At 44.1% G+C, this 22942-nt stretch overlaps 1 protein-coding gene and 1 long non-coding RNA gene across 4 annotated transcripts in view; one reads left to right on the top strand and one right to left on the bottom strand.

Moving 5' to 3' along the window:
* CLCN3 (chloride voltage-gated channel 3) overlaps positions 1-17987 on the bottom strand; it is an 82865-nt gene extending 64878 nt beyond the window's left edge. For 2 of the 3 annotated variants that reach the window (XM_082656612.1, XM_082656615.1), the window contains exons 1-2: positions 17791-17987; positions 5816-5991 (exon numbers count right to left, since the gene is read on the bottom strand). In XM_082656612.1, the coding sequence (XP_082512738.1) occupies positions 5816-5975 (160 nt within the window). In that variant the 5' untranslated portion in view covers positions 5976-5991; positions 17791-17987. Of the gene's footprint in view, positions 1-5815; positions 5992-17576; positions 17696-17790 lie in introns of those variants that run through there. The other variant, XM_082656613.1, reaches the window with a different exon arrangement.
* Positions 17988-18361: 374 nt separating this feature from the next.
* On the top strand, positions 18362-20533 carry LOC309824518. Its single transcript, XR_014296937.1, has 3 exons — positions 18362-18556; positions 18666-18777; positions 20320-20533. It is a non-coding gene; the product is annotated as an uncharacterized lncRNA (long non-coding RNA).
* Positions 20534-22942: the final 2409 nt, after the last annotated feature.

The following is a 22942-nucleotide window of genomic DNA, read 5'->3' on the forward strand; positions in this document are numbered from 1 at the left end:
CTGGTGGCACAGTGGTTGAGAGTCCGCCTGCCGATGCAGGCGACACGAGTTCGTGCCCCGGTCCGGGAAGATCCCACATGCCGCGGAGCAGCTGGGCCCGTGAGCCATGGCCGCTGAGCCTGCGCATCCGGAGCCTGTGCTCTGCAATGGGAGAGGCCACAACAGTGAGAGACCCGCATAATATATACACACACACACACACACACAAAGACTCAACTGCTTGTCCATTGTCTATTTCCACGCTCCACACACAGAGCAGACACAGAGATGAGCTCTCTTCTTGGGCACCTGCCTTGACCCGGGCAGGGAGGTCTCGCTGAGGCCCGCACTTCTACCGCAGGACTGTCCTCTCCCAGCTACTGTGAACAGAACCACTTCGGCTCTGCTGAAAGAAAGGGTATCACCATCCTACCAAGGACATTCGCTGTCTCACAACCTAGTATCTTTTCCTACCGCTGGGCCTTCATGCATTATCTCCCTTTCCAGAACACTCCACAATTCTAAACAGGTATTGAAATAATATCCTCTTTTCGAGATGTAAAATTTATAATCTGTACCACCCAATTTGACACTTAGATAGTTGTCGTCAACCACTGTTCCACAACTTGTACCTTCAACTAGGCTAACTCAGAGGACAGACTCTGTATGAGAAACATTAATGGTTGCTTACCCTATGGTCATTCCAACTTCTCCCTTGTTAACAGAACCTTAATTTTGTTTGGTTGGTAATGTGCCTAACTGCAAGGAACAAATCATGATTGTTCTAACCAGTCAAAAAGCCTCCTAGTCAGTGATCAGTCTAGGTGTGGTCATGTAACCCACTTCTGGCCAGTGACGTACGAGTGTGTTCTGTGTTCTAGAAAATTGTCCTCCCTGATAGAGAAAAAAAAAAAAGAACAAAAAAAGACCCTTTCTTCCCCCCTTGCCCCTTCCTTCCTACGTGACACTGTGTCCTATGGAAAACCATGAGTGAAGACATCACCAACACTGGACGGCAGTGTGGAAAGATAGAAAGAGCGAGGTCCTCCTGTGTCTTTCTACTGCCCTGCATTACTTCTCTGTTTCACACACAGGGCCAAGGAGCTACTTAAACACAGAAAAGTGGGTATGCTGTTAAATTTCACCTGATTTTTCAAATTATGAATACATGTGTTTAGCTGGTTTATAACTTGTAATTAAAATTAGGAAAAACTCCATCAATCATGAGGTGAGCCAATGATTAATAACAGCAAAATACTGCTGCTGCTGTTTTTAAATCAAAGAACATTTAACAAAATAGCCGGAGAAGATAAAAGGCGTGAGAACCTGAAGTGCCAACACTGAGAGAAGAAGTGAAACAGGTAAACCTAACAGCCTTGGTCACTGTTTGCCCTGAGTCGCTTCCTGGTTCAGAGCAGCACCGTGACTGAGAGGCCCAGCTGGGAGCTTTCGCCAGTCTCACGGGGCCACGGAGACAAAACCACCAAGGCAAGTGGACTTGAACGGGCCAATATCCTGGAGAAAAGAGAACAGTTCATGCTATGATGCTTTTCCCTAAAAATATCTACAATTCCTAAACTTCGTGAGCAAGAGGCTGAGAAACCAAGCACACGGCAGTGGTTAAGAGACTAAAATGATAAGCAGAGCTGTCATCAGTTTCAAAATGCCAGAGAGACAGAAACTGAATTTAAGGGCCCAAAAAAGAGAAAGTCTTCGTAAACACACTTTAGTAGGCTTTCTACTAAAATCCTCAAGGGGCTGTGCCCTAAAAATAAAGTCAGCCCAAAATAGACTAACCCTCAGAAAGTCTGAAACCAGGCTGAAAATTCTCTCCATCTTTGATGGGATCATTGTAATTGGATCCTAGACTACCTGCCTGCCAAAAAAAACTAAATACACTACGGTGAAGATATCATCCAGAGCACCTATAATTATTTGTACACAATGTCCAGCAGTCTGTAAAAAAATTACAAAGCCCATCCAGCCACAGTCAGGGCCAAAAGACTGAAAACCAAGAGGAAAAAGGGGCAAAAGATACAGACCCACAGGTGATCCATACATTAGAAGACACAGACTTTAAACAAGTGATTAATAGGGAAAAACACACACACACACAAACACTGAATTTCTCCCAGAATACAGAAGTCTACTTAAAAATAATCAAATGGAGGGACTTCCTTGGTGGTCCAGCGTCAAAGAATCTGCCTTCCAATGCAGGGGACGCAGGTTCAATCCCTGGCCAGGGAGCTAAGATCCCACATGCCATGGGGGACATGGGGCAACTAAGCCCACGTGCCACAACTACTGAGCTTGCATGCCTCAACAAGAGAGCCTGTGTGCCGCAAACTACAGAACCCACGCACCCTGGAGCCTGCGCGCCACAACTAGAGAGAAGCCTGCGCACCACAGCTAGAGAGAAGCCCATGCGCCACAACGAAGAGCCCGCACCACAACGAAAGATCCTGCGTGCCTCAACGAAGACCCTGCGTGCCGCAACTAAGACCCGATGCAGCCAAAAAAATAAAGAAAAAAAATAATCAAATGGAAATTTTATGACTGATAAATAACTGAAATTCAAAACTTGATAGAAAACAATGAGATAGCACTACACACCTGTTGCAACAAATCCAGAGCACTGAGAACACCAAATGCGGACAAGGATGTGGAGCACTGGAACGCTCATTCGTTGCCGGGGGGAATGCAAAATGGCACAGCCACTCTGGAAGACAGTTTGGCAGTTTCTCACAAAACTAAACATAGTATTTGATCGAGCTATCATGTTCCTTGGTATTTACCCTAATGAGTTGGAATATCCAAATGAAAAAAGGAAAATACAGAAAAGAGCATAAGAAACACAAGGATCTCAGTGAAAAGATGTAACACATGTGAATGGAGTCCTAAAAGAGGGGTCGGGCAGAGGTGGGGAGCAGGGGAGATGGCAGAAACAGTATTTGAGGACACACTGGTCAAAATTATCCAAAGATGAAATAAAAAATAAATAAATAAATCAAGTCATAATTCAGGAGTTCTAGTAACCCCAGCCAGAATAAATACAAAGAAAACCAGTTAGGCACACTATGGTTAAGCTTCTGAAAAACCAAAGACAAGGAAAAAAGCCTTAAAAGAAGCCAGAGTAGGGGAAAATACCACTGATAGCTGACTTTTCAGCAGAAGGCAAATGACACCAAAATTACATCTTTAAAGTGTTCAAAGAAGATAACTGTAGATCTGGAATACAGCTGCAAAAATACCCTTCAAAAACAAAGGTGAAACAAAGGCTTGTAACTGTGTGAATTTATTGCTAGTAGATTATAATTAAAAGAAATACTAATGAGAGTTCTTCAGGCGGAAAGATAACTATCCCAGACAGAAACATGAAAATGCAGGACAGAATGAAGAGCAATGGAAAAAGTAAAGCCACAAAATCTAAATAGGCATTGACACAAGATGACAATAATAATGTCTCATGCAGTTTAAAATATATAAAGAATTAACAGAGAGGACAACAATGGCACAAAAAGCAGGAGGGGGGATAAAAAGAGGTAAAGTATTGTAAGGCCCTTACATTTCCCATAAAGTGGTAAAAGTAGTAATTTATAGTAGAACTAATAGAGTGCATGTTATAATCTCTAGAGTAACCCACCAAACAGAATATAAAAGAATGCATAACTAACAAGGTACTGGGGGGAAGAGAAATAAAGAAAGGAAAAAAAGACAGCTGTGCAAATAGAACATAAATATAGTAGATTTGAACTTAAATATATCAGTGGTTACATTAAATGTAAATGGACTACATTTACATAAAACCAATGTGAAAAACAAAAACTCATATATATGCTGGGTTTTGGTACAAAGATAGCCAAGTATTTCAATGTAAGCGAGTAAAAAGTCAAGAAACAGACCTACAGAAATACATCCACTTGACAGATGACAAAGATGTCAGTGCAGTACTCTGGAGAATGGAAGGTTTTTTCAATATATGAGCCAACTAGTTATCCATATGGGAAAAAAATGAACCTGAACACTTAACTCACATCACATATAAAAATTAATTGCAGGTAGATTATAAATCTAAATGTGAAAGACAAAAAATAAAACTTCTAGGAGAAAACGAGAGAATATCTTCTTGACCTTGAGGTATGGGAAGCTATCTTAAACAGAACACAAAAAGTATAAAAAATAAAGGAAAAGATTAACTGCTTTTCATTAAAATTGACGACACCTTCATCAAAAGATTCCATTAAGAGTGAGAAGGGGGCTCCCCTGGTGGCACAGTGGTTGAGAGTCCACCTGCCAATGCAGGGGACACGGGTTCATGCCCCGGTCCGGCAAGATCCCACATGCCGTCAAGCGGCTAAAAAAAGAGTGAAAAGGCATACCACAGAGCAAGAGAAGACACTTGCAATACATAAACCTAACGAAGGACTCAATCAGAATGCATAAAGAACTCTTATAAAATAGGCAAAAAGATTGAACAGGCACTTCAAAAGAGGCTATCTAAAAAGCCAATCAACATACCACAGGCATTTAAACTCACAGGTCATTAGGCAAATGTAAATTAAAACCAAAATATGAGATTACTGCACCCACAATTAGAATAGCTAAAATTTTAAAAACTGATAACATCAAGTATTGGTGAAGGTGTGAAGCAACCAAAACTCACACACAGCTGACAGAATGTACAGGTTACAACCTGAGATGTGATTCTGAGGTATAAATCCTACAGAATTGTGTAAATGATATGCACTAAAATAACCATAAAAATATATGATGGGTAGAACAGATAAATTGCAGCATATTTACACAATGGCATACTACATGGCAATGAAAATAAATTTAACTACTGCTATATAAACAAAACAGATGAATCAAGACATAAGTAAATGACACCAGACTCAAAAGAATATATATAGTATAAATCCATTTATATAAAGTTTAAATACCTGCAAAAGTAGTCTGTGGTGATAGAAATCAAAATAATAGTTACCTTTGAAACTGGAAGGGGGAACAAGGGAGGATTCTGGGGGAACCAGTCATGTTTTATTTCTTGATTGAGGTATATAAGTGTGTTCACTTTGTAGAAATTCATTACTTTCCACGCTTGTGATACGATGATTGTTGTGATGGTTAATTTTATGTGTCAACTTGACTGGACTTCAGGATGCCCAGATAGCTGGCAGAACATCATTTCTGGGTGTGTCCGTGAGGGTCTTTCCAGAAGAGATAAGCATTTGAATCGGTAGACTAAAAACTTTGCTCTCTGCTTGATTTGGGATATCTTTCTTCTGCCCTGGGGCATCAGCACTCCTGTGTCTGGGCCTTCGCACTCAGACTGGGATTACACCACTGGCTGCCCTGGTTCTCAGGCCTTTGGGACTGGACTGGAACTACACCACCAGCTCTCCCGGGTCCCCAGCTTGCAGATGGCAGATGGTGGGACTTAGCCTTCACAATCACATGAGCCAATCTTTCATAATAAATCTCTTTCTACATGCCTCTCTCTCTCTGTGTATCCCATCAGTTCTGTTCTTCTGACAGCTCCAATTACAGCTGTATACCTCTCTGTACTATGTATACTAAGATTTTAAAGTGTACCCATATACAAGGCTTTCTTTTGGGGTAATGAAAACTAGACACAAATGGTAGTTGCATAACACTGTAAAGGTACTAAATGCCACTGAACTGTACACTCTTAAAATGGTTAAGTTTATGGTACATGAAATACCACAGTGAAAAAGAAAAATAACCCCAAAACTTGACCTCAATAAAACAATGTATATATTTATTAGCAGACATTCATGACTATAAATACTAAGAGTTGTAATGCCAAACTTACCAACTGCTGTGTCACCATCTAACAAGTTGTCATCTTCAGAAGTCTGAAAGTCCATAATCACACCTGCTCCGTCTAAAAGCTCCTCGTCACTACTCGCACTTGTTATACTGTTGTAGCTGTTTCTATAGTAGCCTCTATGAAACAGCTGCTCAGACTCCATTTAGCTGTCTGCTTATCTGAAAAAACAAAGGGGGAAAAATGGCTTTAACATTTTCCCAACATTTAATAAAAATCATCTACTTAGGGCTCCCCTGGTGGCGCAGTGGTTGAGAGTCCGCCTGCCGATGCAGGGGACACGGGTTTGTGCCCGGGTCCGGGAAGATCCCACATGCCGCGGAGCAGCTGGGCCCGTGAGCCACGGCCGCTGAGCCTGCGTGTCTGGAGCCTGTGCTCCGCAACGGGAGAGGCCACAACAGCGAGAGGCTCGCATACCGAAAAAAAAAAAAAAAACATCTACTTTAATAAGTCGAAGGAAACTTCTGATCTCTGTATTAAAAATATATATATACTAACTTGATTCACTGTAACAATAACTAACTCTATTGTGTTAAGTCTTTGGGGATCATTTAATAATTCTATTCTCACCAAGAAGCTGTAAAAAGGAATGAAGAATTTCTTCAGGTAGTGGTATAAAACAATCTCCAAAATCAATCGTTAAGTTAAAAGACAAAGTACAGAGAAGGGTTTATAGTACACTACAATATATGTGGGGGGTCCCCCGAAAAAGGGGGGCTGTGGTAGAGGATGAAATACAGTACACAACTGGTTGTGTATGTACAGTCCATCTCCGGAGGGAGTTCCAAGAAAGCTCCCCACAGGGAAAAGGAACAGTGACTGAAGTACCAGGTCTGAGAGGGAAACTGTATGCCCCTTTTGAATACCTTACCAGATGCAAATACTAATTTTAAAATACTGTCATTTACACATTTTTAAAATTTCATTCTCCTTTCATCATTTTAAAATTTATTTATTTATTTATTTATTTTTGGCTGCGTTGGGTCTTAGTTGCTGCACACAGGCTTTCTCTAGTTGTGGTGAACGGGGGCTACTCTTCATTGCGGTGCACGGGCTTCTCATTGCCGTGGCTTCTCTTGTTGCGGAGCACGGGCTCTAGGCACGCAGGCTTCAGTAGTTGTGGTGCACGGGCTCCGTAGTTGTGGCGCATGGGCTTAGTTGCACCGCGGCATGTGGGATCCTCCCGGACCAGGGCTCGAACCCGTGTCCCCTGCATTGGCAGGCAGATTCATTACCACTGCGCCACCAGGGAAGTCCCCATTTTAAAATTTAAACCTTCAGAGCCCATGGTCAAATATCAGCCATGAAAAGTATAATAGGTCACGATTTCTATTTTTTCCCAGCAGATAACAACTAAGCACACGTTTCACTGTTCTTACTCCATACTTTAAAAACAATGTAACTCCTAAATAGTTTGATGTTTTAAATGCATCCACCTACTTGCTCAACACCCAAATGACAGTTCAACATTAGTGAGCTAGACACCAGCAACAGGCTTGAGAGGTTCGTGTGTGGGACTTGAAAGGTGAAGCCGTAGGAGCGGTCCACCCAGTAAGCCTGGTAAAGCAAGACTTCTTAGCTTTGTCATGATGAGTACACATAGAAAGTAAAGGATGAACGGAGCGATGCGCACTCCAATTCAAGTGCTGAATTCTAGCACTGAAGATTTGAAGGGTTAAGATAATCTCTTGTCCTCAGTAAATGTTCCTTCGGCACATGGAAAAACAACCTCAAAGAGCTGCAACGATTAAAAATTATTTGTAGTGGAAAAAAAATTATTTGTAAAGCTTTTACACTTTTTAGAAAAATAAAATACAGATAACTACTTTTAAAAGGTATATTATATAAATTCCCTAACTTAAAGACCACCTGAGAGAAGGTGAAGCTTGAGAGCTCTAGTCTCAGCATCTGGCACAGTGACTGGAACATAATATACGGATAATAGTGGTCAAAATGCCAGACTGTTTTCTCAATCAACCAGGTGAAAAAAGAGAAAGGAATTCAGTCTTCAATAAACAAATCCTCTCTACAACAGTGTTAATCTGGTCTTGGGAGAATAACCAAAACCTAGCACCTAAGTTACAAAGAAAACATTAAGTATTTACCACTTTGCAATTTTATTAATGTTTTATGATTACCTCCACCAAAGACAGCCTATTATACTGAGACTTGTTAGAATATACTAATTAAAACAAGAGTTTTGGGCTTCCCTGGTGGCACAGTGGTTCAGAGTCCACCTGCCAATGCAGGGGACACAGGTTCGTGCCCTGGTCCGGGGGATCCCACATGCTGCAGAGCGGCTGGGCCCGTGGGCCATGGCCACTGGGCCTGCACGTCCGGAGCCTGTGTTCTGCAGCGGGAGAGGCCTCAACAGTGAGAGGCCCACGTACCGCAAAAAAAAAAAAAAAAAAAAAAGCGTTTTATTTTAAGGTAAATGTTAAAATAGAATAGTATGAAAATAACTGTTTATGCTAAGAACTCTGCAGTATCCATAGAGGTGATCAAATTCAATATTGTGGCTCTTGAGTAAATAACTAAAAGGCTTTTAAAAGAAAATAAGGATTAATAGTTCAAGAGTCATTTTAATTTTGATTAGCAAAGCACATATGCTAAGATTTTGCAAAGGACACAGACATTCTATTCTTCACTTCTTTACACGACGGTCACACTAGAAGCGCTTAATACATGTGATAACATACGTCAATGAGCGTTAATTCGCTAGAGGCTATAGAACACTGAGAAATCGCTCTAAAATAAAACTGTCTGTGTCCTAGGCCCTCAATCAGCAAGTTCCAACATAGCTCCTACATTTTATCCCTGAAAGTCCTCAAAAACCACTAGTGATGACTGCTAACTTAACCCTTTCAAAATGTCTAAAAACTTCATATCACGAACACCTCTGAGACATCTAGACTCCATACGTTTCCTTATAACAAGAGCAACCAACTCTGTTCCAAAGGTTTATTAAACTCAGGCCTGCATGGGTTCCTATTTCTATAAATTCAATAACTTAAAAAGAACTATTCTTATTTAACCCAGAAACCTGTAGAGCTGACCTGTGTGATCAGCAGCCACTAGTCCTGAAACACGGCTCTAAGGAGAAATACCTACTGCGCTTGTAGGACTTCATGACAAAAAAGAATGTCAAGTATTTCATTAAAAATTTCATACTGAGTCCATGCTGAAATAACACTTTAGATATACTGGGTTTAATAAAATATATTATTAAAATTAATCTCACCATTTCCTTTTTACCTTTTTAATGTATATACTAAGAAATTGAAAATTTCATATGTGTCTTGAATTTGCAGCACAACTGTTTTTATTGCACAGCACTGCTATAAAATAGTCAAGATTCTATGGTAGCATAAAAGAAATACACAGAAGGAATCTGGACACCAGTGTTAAATCACTCTAGGTTTCAAACTCGATTCCCAGGCTTGACTACAAAAGGCTATTTAAACCATAATACAGCAGCTGAAATTTGGCATATAAAAAATGAAAACAATACTACAAAGTCATTTTTTTCCTTTTAAATTGTCAAAAATATACTTAAAACCATTACAAAACATTATAATAGACACAGCGACTTGCAAATATATTCTTGCAGAGCTAGGAAAAGTAGAGCTAACCCATGAAAATCTCTAGGGAGAAGGCCTGGTACACTGCAGTGAGTTCCCAAATGATCTATGTACAGTCACCCTGACCTCTGTCATCTGATCACACCACAGCCAGCATGGTCTTTTCTAAAAGCAGGTCTGATGGGTCATCTCTGCACATGCCATGGATTTAGGTCTTAATCACTTCTCACCATGCTTAGCAGACAAACTCTTCCACACAGCGCACAAAGCCCATGCAGCCCGGCCTCTGCTGCCTCTCCCGGGGCGAACATCTCCCTCTCAGCCCCACCAGGCCGGCCCCAGCCCCTGCCCTAGGCTTAGCTGCTCCCTGAGCCGGGAACAGACCCTCACCTCCTCATCTAGGTAATGCTCCGAGGCATTCTTCAGCTATCACCTCAAGCATCCCTTTATTCAGTTAACAAACTCTCAAGCAAGGACTTCCCTGGTGGTGCAGTGGTTAAGAATCCACCTGCCAATGCAGGGGACACGGGTCCGTGCCCTGGTCCAGGAAGATCCCACATGCCACAGAGCAACTAAGCCTGTGAGCCACAGCTACCGAGCCTGCGCTCTAGAGCCCACATGCCACAACTACTGAAGCCTGCGCACCTAGAGCCTGTGCTCCGCAACAAGAGAAGCCACCGCAATGAGAAGCCCGTGCACCACAACCAAGAGTAGCCCCTGCTCGCCACAACTAGAGAAAGGCCGCGTGCAGCAACGAAGACCCAACGCAGCCAAAAATAAAAATTAATTAATTAATTTAAAGAAACCCTCTCAAGCAGAGTTTACTATATGTCAGGCACCATCCTAGGCACATTACAAGTTAACTCATTTAAGATTGGTACTAAATACAACCAAAACCCTAAATCTTAGGTGCTGTTATCATCCTCATTTAACAGATGAGGAAACTGAGGCACAAAGAGTTGCAGTAACTGGCCCAAAGTCATGCAGCTGTAAGGAAAGCCTTCCTAACCTACCTCCCACCTGGGCCAGGCTTCCCTGACCAGGTCAAATTCTCACTGTGAGTTCTCACACCTCTCCTTGACAGCACTTAGCCCAGGTGTAACGTCACCCCGATTCACGTGATAAGTCCTCCCTCCGGAGGGTGGCATGAGGCCTGGCTGTGCCCATCTGTACTCAACTCTGCAATGCTTAGCACAGTACCACACACCTACGAGGGGTTCACTTTTTTAAATTAAACTTTTTATTTCGAGATATTGTGATTTCACATGTGGTTGTAAATAATACAGAGAGCTCCTATATACCCTTTACTCAGTTTCTTCCAATGGTAACTTCTTGAACAATCATGATATTGACACTGACTGACACAGAACTTTCCATCCCAAGGACCCCTCGTGCTGCCCTTTACAGCCTCACCCACTCTCTTCCAGTCTCCCACCCCTTCCTTAACCCCTGGCAACCCACAATCTGCTTTCTATTTCTAAAACTCTTCCACTTCAACAACGCTGTATAAATGGAATCGTACAGTCGACCATTTCGGGGATTAGCTCTCCGCACTCAGCAAGACTCTCTGGAGAGCCATCCAGGGGTTGTGTGTGTCAACAGTTCTTCCCTCTTCGTTGCTAAATAGTGCTCCACGATATGGACACACCACATATGTTTGTTTAACCATTCACCCGTGGAAGAATTATCTGCCTCTTTTCTAGGTTTGGGCTATTATAAACAAAGCTGCTATAAATATTCACGTACAGATTTTTTGTGAACTTAAGGCTTCATTTCTCTGGGATAAAAGCAAAGGAGTGCAACAGCTGGGCCATATGGTAACTGCATGGCTGGCTTTTAAAGAAACTGCCAGTTTAACATCCCAACTTTACAGCCCTACCAACAATGTATGGGTGAGCCTGTTTCTCCACATCCTTACCAGTACTTGGTGGTGTCCGTTTTTTTCTTTCTTTCTTTTTTTTAGCCATTCTGATAGGTGTGTAGTGGTATCTCACTGTTCTTTTCATTTGTATTTCCCTAATGGCTGATGACGTTGAACATATTCTTATGTGCTTACTTGCTACCTGCATGTCCTCCTCAGTGAAATGAGTGTTCATATCTTTTGCTGATCTTCTAACCGGATTCTTTTACTTCCCAGTTTCATATTTTAGAATATATATTCTAGATACTAGTCCTTTGTCAGATATGTTGCTTGCAAATATTTTCTCCCACTCTGTAGCTTGGTTTTCTTCCTTTTGATAGGGTCTATCACAGAGCAAAAGTAATTTTGATGAAGTTCAACTTGTCAGTATTTCCCTTAAGGAGCGTGCTTTTGGCATCAACTCTAGGAAATTTACCTACCAAAGATTTCCTCCTAAATTTTTTCCTAAAATTTTTATAGCCTTACATGTTACATTTATGTCTGTGGTCCATGTTGAGTGAATCTTTCTATAAGTTGTAAGACACAGGTTGAAGTTTGTTTTTGTTTTTGGACGTATGGATATCCAACTGCTCCAATGCCATTTGCCAAAAAAGTTATCTTCCCGGGCTTCCCTGGTGCAGTGGTTGAGAGTCCACCTGCCGATGCAGGGGACACGGGTTCGTGCCCTGGTCCGGGAAGATCCCACATGCCGCAGAGCGGCTGGGCCCGTGAGCCATGGCTGCTGAGCCTGCGCGTCCGGAGCCTGTGCTCCGCAGCGGGAGAGGCCACAATAGTGAGAGGCCCGCGTACCAAAAAAAAAAAAAAAAAAAAAGTTATCTTCCTTCCACTGAATTGTTTGGGGGTCTCTGTCAAAAATTAGTGGGGCATATTTGTGTGAGTCTATTTCAGACTTCTCTGTTCTGTTTCGTTGATCTGTGTGTCTATACCTAGAGCAGTAAGGACAGTATTGACTACTGGAGCTCTTGAAATTGGATAGATTGATTTCTCACACTTGGTTCTTATTTTTCAAAATTGTTTTGGTTATTCTAGTTCCTTTGCCTTTCCATATAAATTTTGGAATAGCCTGGTCTCTATCTACGGAAGCTTGCTGGATCAATTAATGTCTATAGTATGAATGAATAGCAAATGCCTAACGGATGATGGATACATCTGTACTTGGATGTTGCATGGGAACTCGAATTCAACAAGACCTAAGCCAAATACATATTTGCCCCAAACTTGCTCGTCCTCCCCCTCTCCCTATCTCAGTTTACAGGATCACCATCTACCTAGTAGCCAAAGTCAGTTTGGAGAGTCACTGATTAATGCATTTAACAACCATCTGCTGAGCGCCCAGCATGTGCTGGGGTGATGAGTAAGAAATGGTCCCTATTCCCAAGGCAGTGAACGTGAAAGACAGACAAACAATGACATATGGTGTGAGAAGCGCCAGAGGAGAAGTATGCTCAAGGTACATGATGACACTGAGCAGGAACAAGCTGCTGCCTGGGAAAGTCTGCAAACACTGAAAGAGGAAATGAGTACTGAAGGATTAGGACGCATCAACTAGGCCAACTATGAGGTGCCAAGTCAATAAAGGAAAAGAAAAAAGTACATGCAAAAACACAGCAGCATAACAAGACCTGCTCGGGTAGCTTATGGAAGAGGCAGGGGCTGGAGAGTAGCCGAGGAGGTGGACGGACGCCAGAGAAAGGCAGGCGCTCCTAGGTCCTGCTGAGGAACTTACTCGTGACAACACGTGAGAAACCATTAAGAGGTTTAAAAGAGAAATCACCTGATCAGATACAAACTTTAACAAGCAACAGCAGCAGCAGCGTGGAAGGCAGAGGAGAAGGGCAGGAGTGACCCGGGGAGGACTCCAGGAGACCTTGAAGAGCCCTGGACACAGCACAGTGAGGTCACCACCGAACTGAGTCATGGCCACATGAAGAAGTAGGAACGGCTGCGAGGGACATTTAAGAGGCCACGGTAGCTAACAAAACGCGAGGAACGTGAAGGAGAAATCTAAGGTATCTGCTCGGTTTCTGACTTGATTGATTCAAAACAGCTGGAAGAAACAAAGTGCAATCTCCAGCAGCTTGTAGGACTCAGAACCAGAGCGTTCTTTCCAACAGCAGGATTACACACCCAGGCTTTAGTCCTATTCCAGGCCAGACTGCAGTGAGGGGATGGCGACCCTGAGCGCACCAGTCTAGCCCCTGAACTGCAGACACTGAGCGGTTCAGCACCAGAACTGGGGGGTGGGGAGCAGAACGAGGGAGACCTGGAACCCAGAGCCTGAGGGAGGCACGCTGCTTCTTCATAGCTTCCAACAAGGTTTTGCCCTCTCATCAAGGGGACTGGGTAGGCCTGAGGACCATGGCTAAGTTGCAAAGGCGTGTCAGTCAGCTATCTGACAGAACAGCAGGCACAATCAACCCCAGAGAAAGAAGAAAAGAAAATCCCAAATGTCAGCAGCCAGAGATGAACAAAAGTCTCAAGAGCAGGGCTTCCCTGGTGGCACAGTGGTTAGGAATCTGCCTGCCAATGCAGGGGACACGGGTTCGAGCCCTGGTCCGGGAAGATCCCACATGCCGCAGAGCAACTAAGCCCGTGAACCACAACTACTGAGCCTGTGCTCTAGAACCCGTGAGCCACAACTACTGAGCCCACGTGCCACAACTACTGAAGCCCAAGTGCCTAGAGCCCATGCTCCGCAACAAGAGAAGCCACCGCAATAAGAAGCCCGCGCGTTGCAACGAAGACCCAACACAGCCAAAAATTTAAAAACAAACAAACAAAGTCTCAACAGCAATAACCGCAGGGAGGTGGAACTCTGACTGATATAGCCACTTGGAAGTAAGGAGCTTCCTCACGTAAATATTTCAAGAACTAGGTGTGCGAAAGACTTGTCAAAGATTAAAACGTGACAATGAATTTCAACACAATCATTTACACATTTACTAAAGTTTGTAAAATGGCCACTCGTGTACCAGAAACTGTAAAAAAAAAAAAAATACAGACAAAATTTTTATTTATTAATGGCATCATATCTGTACAGGCCTTACAGCTTTCAATAAACTTCAGCATAAATTACATAATATACTGTCCTCAAAAGGGATATAGTAATTTTTTCCTATAAATTACTATATATCCATATAATGACAGGCAACGCATGACAGATGTCACAGAAGACACTGAAATTGTTACAAGAGCTCGGGGAAAAGACTGCATCCATCTGTAATTGATGATGCGAAGACTTCTTTGGAAGAGACACACTTGAATTGGACCTTAAAAGGTAAGTGGGAGGGATTCTCTAGCAGTCCAGTGGTTAGGACTCGTGCTTTCACTGCCAGGGGTCCAGGCTCAAACTCTGGGAGGAGAATTAAGATCCTGCAAGCACGTGGTGTGGCCAAAAAAAAGGTAAGTGGGATTTTATGGGGCAGAGGTGGGAGAAGAGGTTAGTTCATTGAAGCAACAGTGAAGCATTGGCGTGAATCAAGCCAAGAAGGTGACAAAGACATTTGGCGATGAGTGAGTGTGTGCAGAGAACACAAGTCCAATGCAAGGTTTCGTGGTCAGATAAGTCTGGGTAATAAAACATACCCTGTGTAGAATTGTAATGGTTAACAGAATAAGAAAGGTTCTTGAGAAAACCTGTAGTAAACATTAACTTCATAAACAAAATTTATTAAAAGTTTCTCAAATTTATTTTACCAGGGAATGACCCCTCTACCCATTATAACATCATGAAACTTAGATCAGAACATCACCATATTAAAAAAGAATTTACCCTAATACAAATTGTCAGTACTTACAAGACATGACAGTAATGAAACGCATTTCTCCCCAAAGTAATATTTCCTGGTATTTTATCCTACTGTCCATTAAGTTAGCTGCATGTCCAAATCGCTGCACCTTAGATATTTCTCTTCAAAAAAGTATTAAATGGATAACCTGCTAAAGAAAGTGGCTTTCTATTCTTAAGAAAATTTCCCAGATTCATAAATATTTTTAGATCCAGTCAAAAGATAACAGCTAGATGATTTTAAAAGGAAAAACACACACACAAATATAAAAGTCAGACTATAACAAGTAAAAAGGTAAACAATCCAACAAAAAGATGCTGTGGAAGACTTAGACTTTGAAAACTAAATAATTTCCATGACTTTACAAGACAGAAACTGTTCAACTACTTCCCATGAGGGCAAATGTATTTACCTGACATGGTTCCAATCAAAGTTGCAGATCAAATCTCTCTATATTTCAGCAATGCAAATGGGCATTTTCCCCACGTGGGTTCATCTTTCATTTTATATTTAACCTTATACTTAACCGAAGAACACTGATCTTTAAGAATCAAAATGTATCATAGCTACAATGTTTATATACACATGTGGAAGTGCATAATTAAAAAACACAAGAAGAGTTTATTAGAGTAGTGGCATGAGGATTAAAAAAAAAGATTTTCCAGAGTTTCTGTAATTTTACATTATTTTTATAACTGAAGAATAAATGGACCTGTGCTGCCATCTCTCTCACCCCATCTTTTCTTCCAGCATTTTGTTGAGTCTCGCTCGCAATGAAGTGCAGCCAGTGAGAGCAAGAGCTCTGAAATCACATTGCCAGGCTTCAGTCTCAGTTCTGACACTGACTGAGACCTTGGGCAAATTAATTAAATCCTCTATGCCTCAGTTTCCACAGCTCTATAACGGGAAAAATCAAAGTACCTACTTCAAGGGGTTGGAGTGAGAATTGAGATAATCCACAAAACCACTTAGGAAAGATCCTGAACCATAGAATTCACTCAATAAATATTAACACATCATATTTTAGATCCCTGCTGAAAGGTTTGACTAGAAACTAAGATGAAAGCTCTACAAAGCAGTGATAGTGGCCAAACCTCACAGGATACTGCTTTGATATCTGACCCACCACAGAGATCAAATCTGGCTTCCTGAGCCATCTGAAAATTATTACCAACATGTCACAACAGGAAATGGAAAGCCTATCACCAACATGACCTGGAAAACAGCCAATTCACTGACATAAAATCCTAACCTCAGCAAATCCTTCCCCTAAACTGTATATATCCAAAACCGGGTTAAATATTGGCATTCCTAATGAGCTATGTATGATTGAAAACACATGCTAAAACACAAGTTCCAACTAAAGTTGTAGGTACTATATACATTCATATTGATCTCTTAAAATAATGTGACCTGTTTTTCAAACAAAGATTCAGTCTTTGAAGAGTGTGGGGAGTTAGGTGTGGGAGAGCTGCAATCTGCCTTGGGTTCTTCCAACAGTGGCTGTTCCTATTAACCAGAGGTCATAAAAGCTGGCTTAACCTGAGTAAATAACTGCAGGGCACACACCTGGTTTTTAAGCCACAGTCTGTAACAAGAAAATCAGCAACAGCACCTTTTAGGATGAAATCAACAACCTATACACGAGCATTTTAACTTCTCTGTGTACTCCCGTGCTACACAGACAGTATTTTCCAGTGACTCACAGAAGCAAGTAAAATTGACTGACATCAGTTAAATTATTTCCATGCCGACCTCATCAAGAAAAGATTCTTCTAAATTAACTCTTGAGAGATGAAAAGTAAAGCATTTCTGGAAAGATTCAACAATCAAAGACAAACCACAGTGACGCTGCTGTAACTGAACTGCATGCTGTAAACTCAAAAAAGTTTATAGTTTGCAGAACTGAACTTTTGAATTACCAAAGAGAAAAAATGGTACGGGTCACTGTTGATTCATTTCTTATTAAAAAAAAAAAAAGAATTTTCTTCCAAAGGAAACACAAATCTCGGTCTCTAATATGCATAAATATGTGTAATTATCTTCTAGGTGCTCCGGTTTTGAAATGCTATACAAATAAAGCACATTATATACAATATCGATTTCTGAGTCTAAGGTGGTTTCCGGTCCAAGTCTAAGAACAAAACACAAATGTTACATATACACACAAACTATATCTTGATATACACATAAATCTAAAGAAAGAAACACTGAACTTTATAGTTGGGCAAATTTCGCAAAAGTAAAACCCACAATTAATCTCTTCCTGGCACCTACGTCCATTCTGCTCACAGGTCTTTCGGCGGTTCCCGAAGGAAGCAGGTGAAAGCTCAGAGAACGCCCGCGGGCCACACCTGCTGCGGGCAGGGTCAGCGTCCCAGGACGGAGAGGCTAGCGGCCCGCCCCTGCCCCGCGGAAGCCACGGCCCCGGACCCCCTGCCGCCGCCGCCACTCACCTCGCCGCTCAGAGGCAGACAGCAGCCCCGGGGCCGCGTCCTGCGCCGCCGGCGGGCTCCGCATCTGAGGGCGGCCGGCGCGGCCAGCCCCACCGCGACCGCAACCCACGGGCTCAGCCGGGAGGGAGCCGCATCAAGTTGCAGCCGCCGGCTCCGGGGCCCTGGACTCGACCCGCTGCTGCCCCGAATCAAACACGACCGCCTCCGAGCTCACCTCCCTCTGGAGGGACCGCAGCTGCAGCCATGCTCCAACTCGGGGAGGAACTGGAGCGGCCGGCCACCAGCACCCCTCCTCGGCGCTCGGCCCGACTCCGGCCGCGGGCGACGGGACCACAGGAAGGACTGCGGCTCGGGACCGTCCCGCCCGACCCACCGACCCCAGGAAGCCGACAGGAGCGGCGCTAGCAGGGCCGACAGGTGCGTCGGCGCCTGACGTCACCGCGTAGCCGTGAACGGCCGGTCGGAGCCGCGTAGACGCCCATTGGGCCGTGTGGGAACAGGGGGAGGGACGCGTGGAGGCAGTAGGCGGGACCTTTTGGAGCAGGGGCGGGGCTTGGGGAGGATGGGGAGGGACTTGTGGCGGCAGGGGGCGGGCCGCGTAGGAGCGGTAGGCGGGCCGTGTGTGAGTAGTGGGAGGGCCGTGCGAGGCAGTGGGCGGGGCCGTGGCGCCTTGGGGCGGGGCCGTGGCGCCTTGGGGCGGGGCCGGCTAGGGGCGCGACCTTTCCCAGCTGGTGGGTCACGCCCCTCGCGGTGTGGGGGGGTCCTCGTCTTGGTGACCTCGCGAGAGGACTGAGGTGGCACCGGGCCGGTCTCCCCGAAGGGCACTACGCGCAGTCCGGCGAATCAGGTTCGCGTTCGGCGCTGGCGGGACCTCGGCGTCCAGCAGCGCGGAGACTGGGCTACCGTGGCGGGAGCGTTGATTCCGTGGGCAGCCGGTCTGTCTGAGCTTACGTGCGGACCCGGCTCCGCGCCGGAACCCGGTTAGCCTTTATGAATTGTCAAAAATAATGCTTGTTAATTGACTATTTTGGAGAAAACATGTAACCTGAGGACTCGAATGGCAGAGCTGAGTTGATTTCCTTTTGGCAGACAGCTGTGGAACTCCTCAGGCGCGCCAGTGCGGAATCCCAGAGCAGGGAGGGCCGCACAAGGACAGTCCAGGACGCGGCTCTGCGGCGTGGGGACGTCCTGAATTCCGCAGGTGACCTCTGACCTGGAGCTGGGGGAGCGGGGGGGGGCGGGGGGGGATGTCCGACAGCACCTGGTGGCAAGGAAAGGAAGAAGTGTAAACGCGAATGGTGCCCTGCTGTTACTGGAATGTAGGTGGAAGGGGGATGAGGAGGTGGGTTGTTGATGCAGTTGTATGGAAGAGTTTGTGTTTTATCCCAGATAACTGGGAGTTGTTGAAATGGTTGTGGTTGTTGTTGTTTGAGTAGTTTTTCCTGCACAATTTTTATTATGAAAATTTTCAAACCCAAAATACCTGAGAGTATGAAATGAGTTTATTGCATACTCAAATATGGTTTTTCATTTCTTTAAGGTATATGATAAACACTCTAAAATTTTCGGTCTTAAAAGTCTAAAGTGGGGCTTCCCTGGTGGCACAGTGGTTAAGAACCCGCCTGCCAATGCAGGGGACACGGGTTCGAGCCCTGGTCCGGGAAGATCCCACATGCCGCGGAGCAACTAAGCCCGTGTGCCACAACTACTGAGCCCATGTGCCACAACTACTGAGTCCGCGTGCCTAGAGCCCGTGCTCCGGAACAAGAGAAGCCACCACAACGAAGAGTAACCCCCGCTCACCGCAAATAGAGAAAGCCCACGCACAGCAATGAAGACCCAATGCAGCCAAAGATAAATAAATGAATAAGATTTTTTTTTTTAAGTCTAACATCAACTTACAGTAGCTGCATGTAACATGGAAATGTTTTAATCATGGGCATGACAGGATCAGTCATCTAGATGCAAAAATCCTGCTGTATTAGCTTCATCTGTATTCGGGTGTAATTTTTTACCCTGAAACTTGTGACAGTCGGAGGCAGACATTATGAAACTCTCCCCAAAGATACTTCAACATGCATCTCAAGAATAACACCTCTCCAACACGATCAAATATCACAGCTAGGAAGTTAACAATAAATCCCTCATATCGTCTGATAACCAGGCTATATTTAAATTTTGCCAGTTGTCAACAACAACGAAACATCTTTTGCAGACTTTTTTTTCAAACCAGGATCCAGACAAATGTCTTTTTTTTTTTTTTTTGGCGGTACGCGGGCCTTTGACTGTTGCGGCCTCTCCCATTGCGGAGCATAGGCTCCAGACGCGCAGGCTCAGCGGCCATGGCTCACAGGCCCAGCCGCTCCGCGGCATGTGGGATCTTCCCGGACCAGGGCACGAACCCGTGTCCTCTGCATTGGCAGGCAGACTCTCAACCACTGCGCCACCAGGGAAGCCCCAGACAAGTTTTAAACGTTGCATTTTGGTTATGTTTCTTACATCTCTTTTATTCTTCAACAGCCCCTCCAATTTTTCATAGCACTGATGTTTTAAAGAGACAAGTTGCCTTGTAGAATGTTGCACGTTGAACCGTTGTCTTTTAATCGTAAGAGTAATCATGGCTTGTGTAGATTGACTGTGTCCCCAAAGAACCCCCTCCCTCCCCTACCCCATGCTTTATTTGGAAGTAGGGTCTTACAGATGTGATCAAGGAAAGTTATTAGGATGGGCCCTAATTCAACAGGACTGGTGTCCTCAGAAGAGAAGAGACACAAAGACAGACATACAGGAAGATGGCATGTGAAAATGGAGGCAGAGACTGGAATGATGCTGTTCAGAGCTAAGGAGTGCCGGGGGCACCAGAAGCTGGAAGAAGTAAGGAAGGATTCTCCCCGAGAGCCCTTCAGGAGAGCAGAACCCTGCTGACACCTTGATTTCAGACTTCTGGCCTCCAGAACTGTGTGAGAATAAATTTCTATTGTTTTAAGACCACCAGTTTGTGGTACTTTGTATGAAAATATGAAATGCAAGTTGATGTCGTCCTGTACAACCTGACCAACCTTAGTGCCGCTCGCCACAAAAAGATACTATTAAGTATGTCTTGGATATCTTTCCAGGGACTTTTTAGGCATGTACAAACATATTACGTACGTAAAATGATGGAGGAAACTTTATTCACCAGTAGCCCTGTTAAGAGCCTGGCTTGGCTTGGCCAAACCTTCTGGTAAGTGTTTAGGGTAGGAGACCCTAGATAGGTCTCAGCTGGTTCCTAGAGTCCAGGGAAGCACGTGGAGGGAGAGGAGGCTGTTTTCCTTTGGAGAGGGGAAAGGAGCCCTGTCGACCGGGAGAAGATGGGGTAAGTGCTGAAGGAGAGTTTGCTGTCGAGTGTTGCACAGCAGGGTGTGCAAGAGAAGCTTCTTTGCCTCCCTACCAAATTGTATCAAACTCTGTATCACACACTAATGCTTTTGATTATGTACACTTTGGGGGCCCTCCAGTAAAACACAAGAGAGTAATGAATATCTGATCTAAATATGTATTTTTTGTATCTTTGAGGCACATAGCACTCTATAAGCATTAATATCAACATTCTAGATTCAACTCATCCTTTTTGATAGCTGCATACAACATATCACATAAAAGGTCTTTAAGTAGGGTCCGGTGACATGATTCTACTTGTTGTTGTAGGACTGAGGCCGCTGTTTTGTTGCTTTCTTGCCAGCTGTTAACTGGAGATCACTCTAAGCTCCTAGAGGTTGGTCTCAAGTCCCAACCAAATGGCTCTCACAACGTAGTGACTTACCTCTTCAAAGCCAGCAGAATTTCTCTTCCTTTCCCTTGAATTAGACTTCTTTGAAGGGCAGGAGGGGTTATGTAATTAGGTCAAGCCCACCCATCATAATTTCATTTTTTTATGAACTCAAGGTCAGTTGACTAATAACGTTATCATGGAAGTGAAATCCACCATATTTACAGACCAGCCCACACTCAAGGAGCAGCAGTTACACCAGGCACGTACACCAGGGCCTGGGAATCTCGGGGCCACATCAGAATTCTGCCTGCAGCAGCCCCCGCTCCAGCCCCTAATGATTCACAGGTAAAGTGCATTCAGTCCTTCCCAACGTTCGCAAGGGCCTCGTGCCAGTACAGCATCTGCGTGAAGTCCAGGGTCTCATCTAAATCTAAATCTCATCTGTTCAGTGTCCAAAAGCTCTTCCAAGTCAGGTGAAGATGGGGCCCCTGGGTGTAATCCACTAATTCCTCTTCATCTGTGGACCAGTGACACTAAAGAACCAAGTTACCTGCTCCCAACACTCTCGAAATACAGGGCTGGGACAGGCAGAGGAGCAGTGGCCGGCCTTCCAGCCCACAGGGAGAGGAAGGAAGATGGGGGCCTGTTCTCAACACACAGCCGCCTTCCACGGTGGCGAGGGTGCCCCTCTCTTCCCTGAGTGCAGTAGCTGGATTTGGGGTGGTTTTGTGTTTTTGAGAAAAGGAAAACCCCTTTGTGTTGCCCTCAGCCAAGAGGATTTTGCGCCTTAATAGGCTAGAGCATCAGCTTTTCCAGATCCTTTATCTGCCTCACGGGCTGACAGCCTCTTCACTTCCTGACTCAGCACCGGCACCAGCTCACAAAGCAGGTTTTTCTCACTGTGACTTTATTTCATAACCGTTACCTTTGCCCTTCCCTGTCGCTAGGCCTCGCATAAAATGATAGGAGTTTACACAGCAGATTTCCTTAACTCCAAATCTCAGGCTAGGCCATTTAAACAAACAGACAGAACACACCCAAAGTTCTTGCTATCTAAGCCCAGAACCATGAGGCCTAGTTACCCAACGTGTGTGGTAGTCAGAGGGCCACTCAGGTGACCTTTGTAGGATCAAGAAATTCAGCTTCTTGCAATTAAAATAAACTATGCCCCAGAATATTACAAAAATTGTGTGTCTGGTTTATTCGGAAAGCCTAAAGATTCAAAAGTCTTCTAAGGACATATCTTAGGACCTGCCAAAATTAGGAATCCTTTCCCTTGTTACCAGGAAAGTGTACTCTCCCTTGTATACTTCTGAGTGCAAAGAGTTGAAAATTGTAGGACATCAGGCAAAAAACTTTCACTCCTTTTAAATTATTTTTAATATACAGGGCAGGGTAATACCCAGAGATTACCTGCTTGATGTTGTGTGGGAGGGTACCTCCGTGCAATGGTACCCTCCAAATACACGAGCAGACGAGTTTTCCCAGAGGTCAGGGAAAGAAAGCCAACACACCTTGAGAAGCCAGGGAGAAAGAAAGTCAACACAGTTAGATAGGGTGCAAGGCAGGTGGAAAGATTAAAACCTGTGGTCATGCAATGTACATACATCCTGTC

The sequence above is a fragment of the Grampus griseus genome (genome assembly GCF_964374135.1).
Source record: "Grampus griseus genome assembly, chromosome: 6".
Taxonomy (NCBI): Eukaryota; Metazoa; Chordata; class Mammalia; order Artiodactyla; family Delphinidae; genus Grampus; species Grampus griseus.